This window comes from Natator depressus, chromosome 5 (assembly GCF_965152275.1).
Source record: "Natator depressus isolate rNatDep1 chromosome 5, rNatDep2.hap1, whole genome shotgun sequence".
Classification (NCBI taxonomy): domain Eukaryota; kingdom Metazoa; phylum Chordata; order Testudines; family Cheloniidae; genus Natator; species Natator depressus.
The window spans coordinates 22,261,209-22,273,992 of NC_134238.1; the positions used below are offsets into that span (position 1 = coordinate 22,261,209).

General features: G+C 41.4%; 1 protein-coding gene across 1 annotated transcript in view; it reads right to left on the reverse strand.

The window, feature by feature from the left end:
- The window catches only part of PDZD2 (PDZ domain containing 2), a 311,312-nt gene that overhangs the window by 79,106 nt on the left and 219,422 nt on the right, over positions 1-12,784 (reverse strand). Inside the window, exons 5-6 of the mRNA XM_074952415.1 lie at positions 2,295-2,437; positions 1,873-2,005 (exon numbers count right to left, since the gene is read on the reverse strand). Coding sequence (XP_074808516.1) covers positions 1,873-2,005; positions 2,295-2,437 — 276 coding nt within the window. The remainder of the gene's footprint in view (positions 1-1,872; positions 2,006-2,294; positions 2,438-12,784) is intronic.

Here is a 12,784-nt window from a genome sequence, read left to right on the forward strand (position 1 = left end):
TGTTACAACTCTGATGTAAACACAGTTATATCGGTACAAATGTGCCTTATACCAGTTTCAGAGTAGCAGCCGTGTTAGTCTGTATTCGCAAAATTGGTTAGTCTCTAAGGTGCCACAAGTACTCCTTTTCTTTTTCCTTATACCAGTATAATTCATTCCCCTTCCCACAGAGGAATAAGCTCTGCTGGTATCAATGCAGCCACACTAGGGGAAACTAGGCAGGGAGGTGGGTGGGGAGTTGTAACATTTTAATTACATTGGTATTGTTAAAATGAAATAACTTTTGCATGCAGACAAGCTCCATGCATTCTGCAGAATTCAGAAACATCAGGAGACAGATTATACATATATACACTTCACACACTTATAACACATACATATAGTGGTGATATGAAAATTCCCCTCACAATGCTGTCAGTTCAACTCAGTTCAGAACCTAGAACATTCAGGCCCTGATTCTCTATTATCTTGCATACTTTCCAGGGTAAATAATAACACACAGTACATGGCAAGAGCATTCTATCTCTGTCAAGACAAATCCAGGGCTTATGTGGCAGTTTCCTCATACAAACAAATGTCCAGAGGGATCTCACGGAGCTCACTACACTTATTTTACTTCTTATCTTGGGCTGATTAGAAATCTGATCCTCAAATATGAATGACTACTATATGAAACAAAGCAAAGATTTGTATACTTCATTTGTTAGGTTAGCAAATACTCTTCCCAGGAATGTGAAAACTGAATCTATAGAGATTGTGCTGACACTAAGTCTGGTCAGAACCCAAAGAGCTTTATGTTGCAAACATTCTTGTTGATTGTATAGATGCAATTGCAGCACAAGTGGAGAAGGAATTTTAAGAAGGAATTCATGTAGGCTGATATGCCCCCTTTGGAAGATAGCCCAAGTGTCTAACTGAAGTGCAAATATGTTTGCATCTATTCAAAGTACGTTGTCGTCAAGGTGAAAACTGGTGGAGTTAATACTAAACTGTAATCCCGACAAAGGACTTTGATGCACTTCAGTGGCTAATTAAAATACTATATAAATTTTAAGTTTATGCATCTTGGTTTTTGTTCTTGAATACTCTGGGACATTTTCTCTTCTTGATAAATGTGAACATTGGGCACTGGAAGGAGTTATCAAAGAAAATCCAGAAGAGATTAAGCCTCTCTATTGTATGTATAATTAAAATCTATATCCCACCAAATTAAAGGATCAACTAGGCTAGAAGAACAGTGACCACCCCATTTTTGGCATGTATTTAATGCTCAGCCTACATGATGATCCACATTTCTAATCTCTCCTATGATGAAGGAAGACTAAGCTCTGTTAATAAATTAGTTTCATCTTATTTACATGAAACATCACATCACTTTAACTGCAAAAAAATTACTTCAAGCCACTAACATAAAAAATAAAGAATGCAAACACATAGAACAACATCTAGAGACCTCAGGCACCCGGGTATTACAGAAGTACATAGACAGATATGTAGGATATGGGTGAGAATTTAAAGAAGCTGAGAAGAGTTTGTTTTGTTTTGTAGGCTACATATTTTAAGAAAATGCTGTTTGCCAGAAATGCATGAAGAAATGCACAGGCATTTGCTGTTATTGTACAAGCAAATGAGCTGTCTTGTATATCCCACTGTTTATTTGCCATAGATTTATTGTGAGTGCTGTGCAATTTTTATATCAGTACACAAAAATTAGATGTCCAAATATGCACACCCAGACAACTGAACATCTGGCCTTGTTTATATTTGTAACAAACACAGACTGTCACACACTTCTAATATATATATATATATATATATATATATATATCCAGAATTCTAGCAATGAAGAGAGTGAGATGTAAAGTTACCTACCCTGCTAGCTACCACCAGCTCCACTAGACCTGTAGCAGATCGCAGAATAGCCACAGCTTCCTGATGGGAGAGTCCAACCAAAGACTGACCATTGATCATTAGGAGCTCGTCACCAGCTGTCAACCTACCATCCCTATAGAAAAAAAGGGGGAAGCATTATGAGCCTAAGTAAAGGTTCTTGCAGCCAAGTTCTGCAGAAAATTTATATTTAAATGCAAGCATGCAGAAAAATGAATAAAGCACGACTTAGTTGGGTCTAAAATACTTTCTAATATTTGTCATTTTATTAGCCCAATGTAAATAAATTTTTTTACGGAAGTGTGAGCTAACTCCCCTTACCCCTTTTTTGAGTTCTGCTGAAAGTGCTATAAACAAATCAAGCAAGCCTACGTAGTCTTGTGAAGGAACAAACATTACATTACCTATGAGCAGAGCCTCCTTCCTCAACATGCGCAACAATGATGCCATGAGGGGATCGCTTTGATCCTCTTCCTCCTGTAATCTGGATCCCCAGCCCGTCTGTCCCTTTCACCATGTGCATCTTCCAGATGTGGCATCCTTCTCGCTGAGAGAAAAGGTTTAAAGAGTCCTTGAATTTGTATTTAGATAATAAAATAGTGTCCTGAAAATGCCTAGATACTCAGGGTGGGAAGAAAGCAAAGAACACAGGTAGGGCTATCTATGGGCCTGATTGAAAGCCCATTGCAAGCAATGAAAAGACTCCCACTGACTTCAGCCGGGAATCAATCCCCAAGTTTCCTGTCTGCTTATGGTGCATGAGTATTTAGAGCTGCTGAGTGTAGTCCTTTTTATCTACTATCCAACGTGAAGGAAGCTGAGAGGGGAGCAAGTACCACAGACCAGAGGTTCGGCGCAGAGTCTGGTCTCATTGGTGAGCACTGAGTTTATTTCTCTGCACTGTATTGAAGTGTTTCTGCCCTGGCACAAGGCTGATGCTGGGTGCTAGCACTTTGCCGCTGCACTGTTTTCCATTCAGCAATAGTCAGCAGCCTGCATGGCTGAGGCCTTAGTCCAAAACCGTTTTAATTGAAAGTCAGAAACATTTCCAATAACTGAACAGAACAGTAAGATGTTATTCCAGGCTGTATCTTATATTTGGAAGGGTACAAGGATAGCATGGATGTCATTACCACATGGATGTCCACCATACCTCTGTATTTAACCTTCTAGAGGCACTTGCAGTATTCCCTATACTTAGAAATATCACCTTCAGTTTAACAACTGCAATTCGTAAGTACCCATGATTAGTGCTGCCAACGGTATACACTGATTGTACATAATAACTGACAGTAAAACACACATTTATTTTTATTTCCTTCAATTGATAAACAAACAAACACACACCTATCCAAATTGCTTAACGTGCTCAAAGCAAGGCAGAACACAAATGAATGACCTGGCCGTGAGGAGTCACGATGCCCATTGAACTGACTGCGATAGCTCTCAGGCTCTACCAAGCCCAAAGGAAGAGTTTTGAGATTACTACTAAGCCAAATGGGGGGGGGAGTATAAAAAACAACCTGAAATCTCTTACACAGGAGTTGATGAGATTATAATTATGACAGAATCTGTGAGTTTTACAAACTTGGGAGCTATGCAGAAATGCATATAACTGTGAGACAACTTTTCTCAGCTTGTTGAAGTCACTCAGCTTTGGTTTATTTCTTAAATGTCACCTCTAACTCTCTTATCTATTTCTGACTTACCCTACTCTGTACACAACCAACGTTTTTACAGTATACAAAAGTGCAGTACCAAAAAAAGATTCATGATCAGATCACAACTGTCATTCCACGCTGGATAAAGTTAAACACTGTGGGAAGCATTTAAAATTGCTACTTGTTTCGGAGAAGCAGCATTGTCAAGTGCCCTGGTGAACCTAAAATTCTTGGCAGCAGCATGTATGTTATTAGGAAACAGTGTATATCTGAATCCTTGTTCAGGGTGGGAAAGTTTTACAGTGAGGCTTTGTAGCATAAGTATTTTGGGCCCAATTTTTCTTAAGCTCTTAAGTGTAATGTAACCCCCACAGGAGTTTTACATAAACATCAAGGTCAGGCCCAGTATGTGTGTAAATGGCTGGGAACAAAAAGGAAAATGATAGCTAAATAGTATAGAGTCTATAGACTATAGCCATCAGTGGTAAGGAAACTGGGTCTGGAGAGTTAAAAACAGTGTTTAAAATACAATTTTAGAGCTTGACCCTGAAAACATTTGAGTCTGTGTGTAACTTCATTTCACGGAGACTGCTCACCTGAGCAAAGTTATATACATATATATATATACGCTTAAGGGCATGGCTAGACTGGAAACTTCAAAGCGCTGTCACGGGAGCGCTCCCACACAGCGCTTTGAAGTGCGAGTGTGGTCGCGCTCCTGGTAATCCACCTCCACGAGGGGATTAGCTCCCAGCTCTTGGAGCCTGTTTACACTAGCGCTTTAAAGCGCTCTGCCTTGCTGTGCTCAGGGGGGTGATTTTTCACCCCCCTGAGCCAGCAAGTTAGAGTGCTAAAAATGTAAGTGTAGCCAAGCCCTAAGTGTTTGTAGACTGGATTGAAAGCATCAACAAAGCATGATCTCCCGATTAAATAATAGGCCATGACAGAATGAGGAATACTTTGAAGTAAATTAGAGTGAAGTATGGAATAACTTGTTAAAAGACAAGAACTAATGTCAAGTATATTTATCCACCCTAAAAGTGGAGCTATACAATTCCAGCACTCTGGAGAATTTTTATTGCTATAATAAATTGGCTTGTCTCATAATAAAAATAGTTTATCAGAGAAACAAATTCTCCCCTCAACCGAGATTAAGTTACAGAGATGACAATTAACTTCAACGCAGGCTGCACGTTTGAGTGACCAATCATGGAATTACATTTTAGAATCGAGGGCTTGTCTTTACAGCAACACTCAGGAAAATTAAATCCAAATTAACTGTGTGAATTAGAAATGGATTAGCTAAACTGCATTAAATCCCTGTGTGGGTAGTTAATTAAGATAAACTTAATTGAGGTCACTTTAATTCTGAATGAGAGTGTCCACACGGGGTTTAATGCAGTTTAACTAAGACTATGTCTACACTAGAGACCTTACAGCCGCACAGCTGTCCCGCTGCAGCTGCGCCTCTGTAAAGTCTCCCAGGTAGCCGCTCTACGCTGGCGGGAGACAGCTCTCCTGTCGGCATAATTAAACCACCCCCAACAAGCAGCAGTAACTATGTGAGCAGGAGAACGTCTCCGGCCAACACAGTGCTATCCACACCGGCGCGTCTGTTGGTCAAATTTATGTTGGTCACTGGTGTGGTTTTTACCGACAAAAGTGCTAGTGTAGACATATCCTAAACTGCTTTAAATTCACACCTTTAGTTAATTTGGATTAACAGGAGAGCTGGCTGTATTTTAAAGAATCCTTATTGAGGTTGCAGGAACAAACCATCCCGATGTGTAGAAAGAATAGTAAATATGGCAGGCGACCAGCTTGGCTTAACAGTGAAATCCTTGCTGATCTTAAACACAAAAAAGAAGCTTACAAGAAGTGGAAGACTGGACAAATGACCAGGGAAGAGTATAAAAATATTGCTCGGGCATGCAGGAGTGAAATCAGGAAGGCCAAATCACACCTGGAGTTGCAGCTAGCAAGAGATGTTAAGAGTAACAAGAAGGGTTTCTTCAGGTATGTTAGCAACAAGAAGAAAGTCAAGGAAAGCATGGGCCCCTTATGAACGAGGGAGGCAACCTAGTGACAGAGGATGTGGAAAAAACTAATGTACTCAATGCTTTTTTTGCCTCTGTCTTCACGAACAAGGTCAGCTCCCAGACTACTGCACTGAGCAGCACAGCATGGGGAGGAGGTGACCAGCCCTCTGTGGAGAAAGAAGTGGTTCGAGACTATTTAGAAAAGCTGGACGAGCATGGGGCCGGATGCGCTGCATCCGAGAGTGCCAAAGGAGTTGGCGGATGTGATTGCAGAGCCATTGGCCATTATCTTTGAAAACTCATGGCGATCGGGGGAAGTCCCGGACAACTGGAAAAAGGCTAATGTAGTGCCCATCTTTAAAAAAGGGAAGAAGGAGGATCCTGGGAACTACAGGCCAGTCAGCCTCACCTCGGTCCCTGGAAAAATCATGGAGCAGGTCCGCAAGGAATCAATTCTGAAGCACTTAGAGGAGAGGAAAGTGATCAGGAACAGTCAGCATGGATTCACCAAGAGCAACTCATGCCTGACTAATCTAATTGCCTTCTATGATGAGATAACTGGCTCTGTGGATGAAGGGAAAGCAGTGGACGTGTTGTTCCTTGACTTTAGCAAAGCTTTTGACACGGTCTCCCACAGTATTCTTGCCAGCAAGTTAAAGAAGTATGGGCTGGATAAATGGACTATAAGGTGGATAGAAAGCTGGCTAGATTGTCGGGCTCAACGGGTAGTGATCAATGGCTCCATGTCTAGTTGGCAGCTGGTATCAAGTGGAGTGCCCCAGAAGTCGGTCCTGGGGCCGGTTTTGTTCAGTATTTTCATAAATGATCTGGAGGATGGTGTGGATTGCACCCTCAGCAAGTTTGCAGATGACACTAAACTGGGAGGAGTGGTAGATAAGCTGGAGGGTAGGGATAGGATACAGAGGGACCTAGACAAATTGGAGGATTGGGCCAAAAGAAATCTGATGAGGTTCAACAAGGACAAGTGCAGAGTCCTGCACTTAGGACGGAAGAATCCCATGCACCGCTACAGACTAGGGACCGAATGGCTAGGCAGCAATTCTGCAGAAAAGGACCTAGGGGTTACAGTGGACGAGAAGCTGGATATGAGTCAACAGTGTGCCCTTGTTGCCAAGAAGGCCAATGGCATTTTGGGATGTATAAGTAGGGGCATTGCCAGCAGATTGAGAGACGTGATCGTTCCTCTCTATTCAACATTGGTGAGGCTTCATCTGGAGTACTGTGTCCAGTTTTGGGCCCCACACTACAAGAAGGATGTGGAAAAATTGGAAAACATCCAGCAGAGGGCAACAAAAATGATTAGGGGACTGGAACACATGACTTATGAGGAGAGGCTGAGGGAACTGGGGATGTTTAGTCTTCAGAAGAGAAGAATGAGGGGGGATTTGATAGCTGCTTTCAACTACCTGAAAGGGGGTTCCAAAGAGGATGGCTCTAGACTGTTCTCAGTGGTAGCAGATGACAGAACAAGGAGTAATGGTCTCAAGTTGCAGTGGGGGAGATTTAGGTTGGATATTAGGAAAAACTTTTTCACGAGGAGGGTGGAGAAACTCTGGAATGCGTTACCTAGGGAGGTGGTGGAATCTCCTTCCTTAGTAGTTTTTAAGGTCAGGCTTGACAAAGCCCTGGCTGGGATGATTTAGTTGGGGATTGGTCCTGCTTTGAGCAGGGGGTTGGACTAGATGACCTCCTGAGGTCCCTTCCAACCCTGATAGTCTATGATTCTATGATTCCTTGAGTGTTGTGACAAAGTTCCTGCTCTACCTTGGTGGGTCTTGCGCTTATTGGCGGATTTGCTTGCTTTGGAGCTTCACGGCAGCCCTCAGCTTGGCTGTTTTTCTGAATTCACTGTCCAGGTCAACTCCTCCTGTGTCTGACCAGGAGTTGGGAGGTTTGGGGGGAACCCGGGCCCGCTCTCTACTCCGGGTTCCAGCCCAGGGCCCTGTGGAATGCAGCTGTCTAGAGTGCCTCCTGGAACAGCTGTGCGACAGCTACAACTCCCTGGGCTACTTCGCCATGGCCTCCTCCCAACACCTTCTTTATCCTCACCATAGGACCTTCCTCCTAGTGTCTGATAATACTTGTACACCTCAGTCCTCCAACAGTCCGTGTTCTCACTCTCAGCTCCTAGTTTCTCTTGCTCCCAGCTCCTCACACGCACACCACAAACTGAAGTGAGCTCCTTTTTAAAACCCAGGTGCCCTGATTAGCCTGCCTTAATTGATTCTAGCAGCTTGTTGATTGGCTGCAGGTGTTCTAATCAGCCTGTCTGTCTTAATTGTCTCCAGAAGGTTCCTGATTGTTCTGGAACCTTCCCTGTTACCTTACCCAGGGAAAAGGGACCTACTTAGCCTGGGGCTAATATATCTGCCTTCTATTACTCTCCTATAGCCATCTGGCCCGACCCTGTCACAGTGTCCCCATGTAGACAAGCCCCTAGTTGCTAATAAAGTTTAACAGTGCGATCATAAAATTTTGTTGAATGATTTGCTAAAGCTTTTTGAAACACCAATTACACAAAGAGCTACAATATGTAGTGCCGTAGTTTTCATTCCTAAACATCTTGCAAATTGAAGCATAACAAAAAGACAGAAATTAAGATTAGCTGACCTGTTCTCAGGCACCTAATTTATACAGCAACATGCTTTATGATGGCAAATGGCAAGATTCTGCTACCCTCAGTCAGGCTGAGTGCTACTGTACTCCATAAGTAGTTCCACTGAAATCAATAGGACTGCTTGTGAAGTAAATGGCTATTCAGCCTGAGAAAGGGTGGCCAAATCTGACCCCAGCTAAAACAACAAAACAGACTGAAGCGTGCAAAAAATATTTCCCTTTAAAAAAAAAAAAGTTTAAAATGTGTTAACTTTCAATTCTATTGACTATCCCCTCGGTCTTGTATTATGACAAGACCTTGTACTTGTAAACTAAATGTTCTCAAGCCAACACTTTCAAAAATGAAAGTTAGGCCACTTATTCTCTAGTTTTTAAAAACCAAAATAATTTCGTGTCACCTGGAAATCTGGCCACTTTATTGTTCACCTCCTTTCCAAATCATTAATAAATATATTAACCATCACCAGTCGCAGTTAAAACACTTCCCACACATACCCCTTGGGGCAACGTGTTGTTACATTTTTGCATGCTGAACGTTAAATATTTGCTCCACAAGTACTCCTTTTCTTTTTGCGAATACAGACTAACACGGCTGCTACTCTGAATCCTACTCTTTGGTAACTCTCTTTCTGGGCTTGTCTTCACTAGCTGCTTACCTGGAGCTAATGGGCTGTCAATGAACCTGAGGCAGCTAACATCTTTGTAAAAGATGTCTGGGGAATGTCCATACTATTTGTTTTACAACATCCATAGTTTACTGTAGACTGCTCCCTTTTTTGTGCAGGGGTGGGTATCGATACCTTCTGTGACTCCATAATGACAAACTGAAGTACCTCCATACTGCATGTAAGGATTTTAGTGCCCCTGATTTTGACTTCAAGGTCTTTATGACCAGCTTCCTCATTTAATTTAAATTCTCTCTGTCTACAGTTTCAGTATTACTAATTCTAAATGCTCAAGAATCATGAGATTTGCTAAAAACACAAAAAAACATGAGTTTTTAAAATCTACATTTGGAGTTCTTTTTATTTGCATTCTGGCTTTGAACTTTTAGGGTTCATATTTTCAAGCTTTTGTCTACAAACATGGGGATAGGAAACTTACTTTGTTTTTAAATGAAAGCAGAGTTTCTGGTATAATCATATGACTCCTGGGTCCAAGGCTTTAGGGAAAACTCCAACCATTACAAGAGTAGGCAATACTGCAGTTTAATGGCACCATGCTGGTGTTTAGTATAATCTCTGCCCCAGACGATGTTGAATTTAATAATAGCAGTCACTATTACTTAATGGTTCAACTACATTTCCTTCTTGATGCTGGTCAGTTTAATGTTTTCATTAAAATTTCTAGTCACTTTCTCCATCAAATTCAGAGTAGCTGTCATCACATTTGTAAAGGTAAGAAATTCCCACAACAGCCCCCGACCCAACCAAAGTGCTAACGGAGCCAAAGCATTTCAAGTGTACAAAAGAGCCAAGCTAGGAAAACAAGTTTATCCAGCCTGATCCCATGAGGTGAAGACCAGTCACTGACATTGGGGGTGTTCAGTATTTCACAGATTCACTGAGTTTAAGGTGAAAAGGGACCAGTAGATTATCTCGTATAACCTCCTGTATATCACAGGCCATTATATTTCAGCCAGTTACCCTTGTACTGAGGCCAGGAACTTGTATGTTGGCTAAAGTACAGCTTCTAGAAAGTGATCCAATGTGATTTTCTGCATCAAGAGATGGAAAAATCCAACATTTCCCTAGGTAATTGGTTTCAACGGTTAACCCCCAGGATGCACTCTGTATCTTGCTCACCTTTAGTTCAGACTTCATGTGAGTGGGCTAATATATTCTAGGAAAAAGAGAAAGTAGCCCAAATTACATCCTGACCATTTAAGTGGCTAATACTTTTCTGTGACTGTTTTTATAGCTGTGTCATTCTTACGTGGCTGTACGGCTTTTCTAACTTGGCTCTTCTCAACATGCAAAGTGTTTTTGGATCAGATTTTCACTCACAGATCATAAACTTCAAAGTGCATACTTTAAAATAATCAAACTGTTTAAAAATAGTATTAATATCATTCTACAATTAATTACAAGTGAAAATGGGTCATCTTATGTAACAGAACACAAGTGAGTGTAGAGTTTGCTAGTTTCAATGCAGTCTCTGGAGGCCATCTTTCTATATCACGAAACTACTGCACATTAGGCAGTCTTTATTCAGAACAAATCTTCATCTGGAATTGCTAGTGTGTATATATCAGGAAGGAAGTGCATTGCCAGCACTATCCGTGGAAGCTTGCATTATGCCAGCTCCAAGCACATGACATCAAACATTTGATTTCATAAGTGCTGGATTCCATCATTAATAAAACAAAAGGGAACATTTTCCTCCAACTAAAATAAATAAAGTATGATAGGCCCTTTTCCATATTGCAGCTAACTACAAGAGTATAACGGGCTTGATTGAATTTGAGTATGTGGTGTTCAAGAAGCTACACATCTATACACAAAGAAACCCTGCTTTGAAATCGGAAAGAAAAACTTGGCAGTTGAAAGGTGTAAATAAATGGAAACAGAAATGCAATATGTAGTCCAAAAGCCAGACAGCAGAATGGAAAATATAAAGGAAAGAAGTCTAAAAACAGCAGCTCAGGCCATAGTAATTGTTTCAACAGACCCTTTCATAAATAAGCAGAAAACTTGAAATAAAAACAGAGAGGTTTATGAAAGTTGCAGTAATCACATATCTTAAATTATATTGGCTTTTCAAGATTTACAGTACTGACTGCAGCTAAAGAATCTCACAGCTGACGCATGATGCAAAAATAGGAAACAAACAGTGCTCCCTCATCTGCCACAAACCTGCCTTTTGAAGCCACAGTTTTTCTTAAATAACAAGGCAGCATTTGCAGTGGACCTCAAAGGACTTACACAGGAACAGAAGAATGGCGATGCTGGTTCAGACCAATGGTCCATCTAACCCAGTATCCTGTCTTCTGAAAGTGGCCAATGCCAAGTGCTTCAGAGGGAATGAGGCAATCACTTCAGAGGCAATCATCGAGTGATCCATCCCCTGTAGCCCACTCCTAGCTTCTGGCAATCAGCTCAGAGCATGATGTTGTATCCCTGACCATCTTGGCTAATAGCCATCGATGGACTTATCCATGAACTTATCTAGTTCTCTTTTGAACCCAGTTATAGTTTTGGCTTCACAGCATCCCCTGTCAATGAGTTCCACAGGTTGACTGCATGTTGTATGAAGAAGTACTTCCGTATGTTTGTTTGGAATCTGCTGCCTATTAATTTCATTGGGTGACCCTTGGTTCTTCTGTTAAGTGAAGGAGTAAATAACACCTCCTTATTCACTATCTCCACACCAGTCACAATTTTATAGACCTCTATCATATCCCCTCTTAGACATCTCTTTTCTAAGCTGGAATGTCCCAGTCTTTTTAATCTCTCCTCATATAGAAGCTGTTCCATACATTTAATCATTTTTGTTGCCTATCTCTGTATCTTTTCCAATTCTAATATATCTTTTTGGGATGACCAGAACTGTATGCAATATTCAAAGTGTGGGTGTATCATGGATTTATATAGTGGCATTATGATATTTACTATCTTATTATCTATCCCTTCCTAACAGTTCCTAACATTGTTAGGTTTGTTTGGGTTTTTGGGGGTTTTTTATTGCAGCTACACATTGAGTGGACGTTTTCAGAAAATGATGAATCCGAGATCTCTTTCTTGAGTGATAATGTAGACCCCATCATTTTGTATGTTTGATTGGGATTATGTTTTCCAATGTGCATTACTTCGTATTTATCAACATTGAATTTCATCTGCCATTTTGCTTCCTTTTGAAGCCACAGAGACTTTTTTAAATACCAAGGCAGCATTTGCAGTGGACCTCAAAGGACTTACATAAGAACATCATACTGGGTCAGACCAACGGTCCATCTAGCCCACTTGCCAGTGCCACGTGATTCAGAAGGAATGAACAGAACAGGTAATCAGGCAATCCTCAAGTGATCCATCCCCCGTTCCCCAGTGTTGAGTTGATTATCACACTGTCAGCTTTTCACTCAAGACAGAACCACAAGACAATAAATCCTGTACTGGGCAAAACAGAATGGGGACCAGATTCAAGCCAGGATGTAATCCCTGGCATAGGGTCTTCAAGGCAGAAGGCCAATCATTGTTGATAGTACAATGCAGTCACAGCCCCTTACACTAGCAGGCCAATAAAGCCCCAAAATGAGGCAGGAGGCATTCCCCACAGCATCCTCCACTGGTGGGGCATTTTGGAGAAATTAAAGTAGCTTCCCACAACAGCACTGAGGGAAAGCAAAGATACCACTGCTTGCCCTCTCTTGGGTTGAATCCCTGCTTCTGGTGCATGAAACAAGGTGGTAGCTGGGAGATTAATTTACTTCTCCATGCACCAGGTTTAGTGAATCCAGCCAAGTGTGTTGACATAAAGAATTAGTGAATAGCCATCATTCTAGGCATCCTAAATATTATCATTATTGACTATGCTCTCAGCAATAGAAACTTGATATGA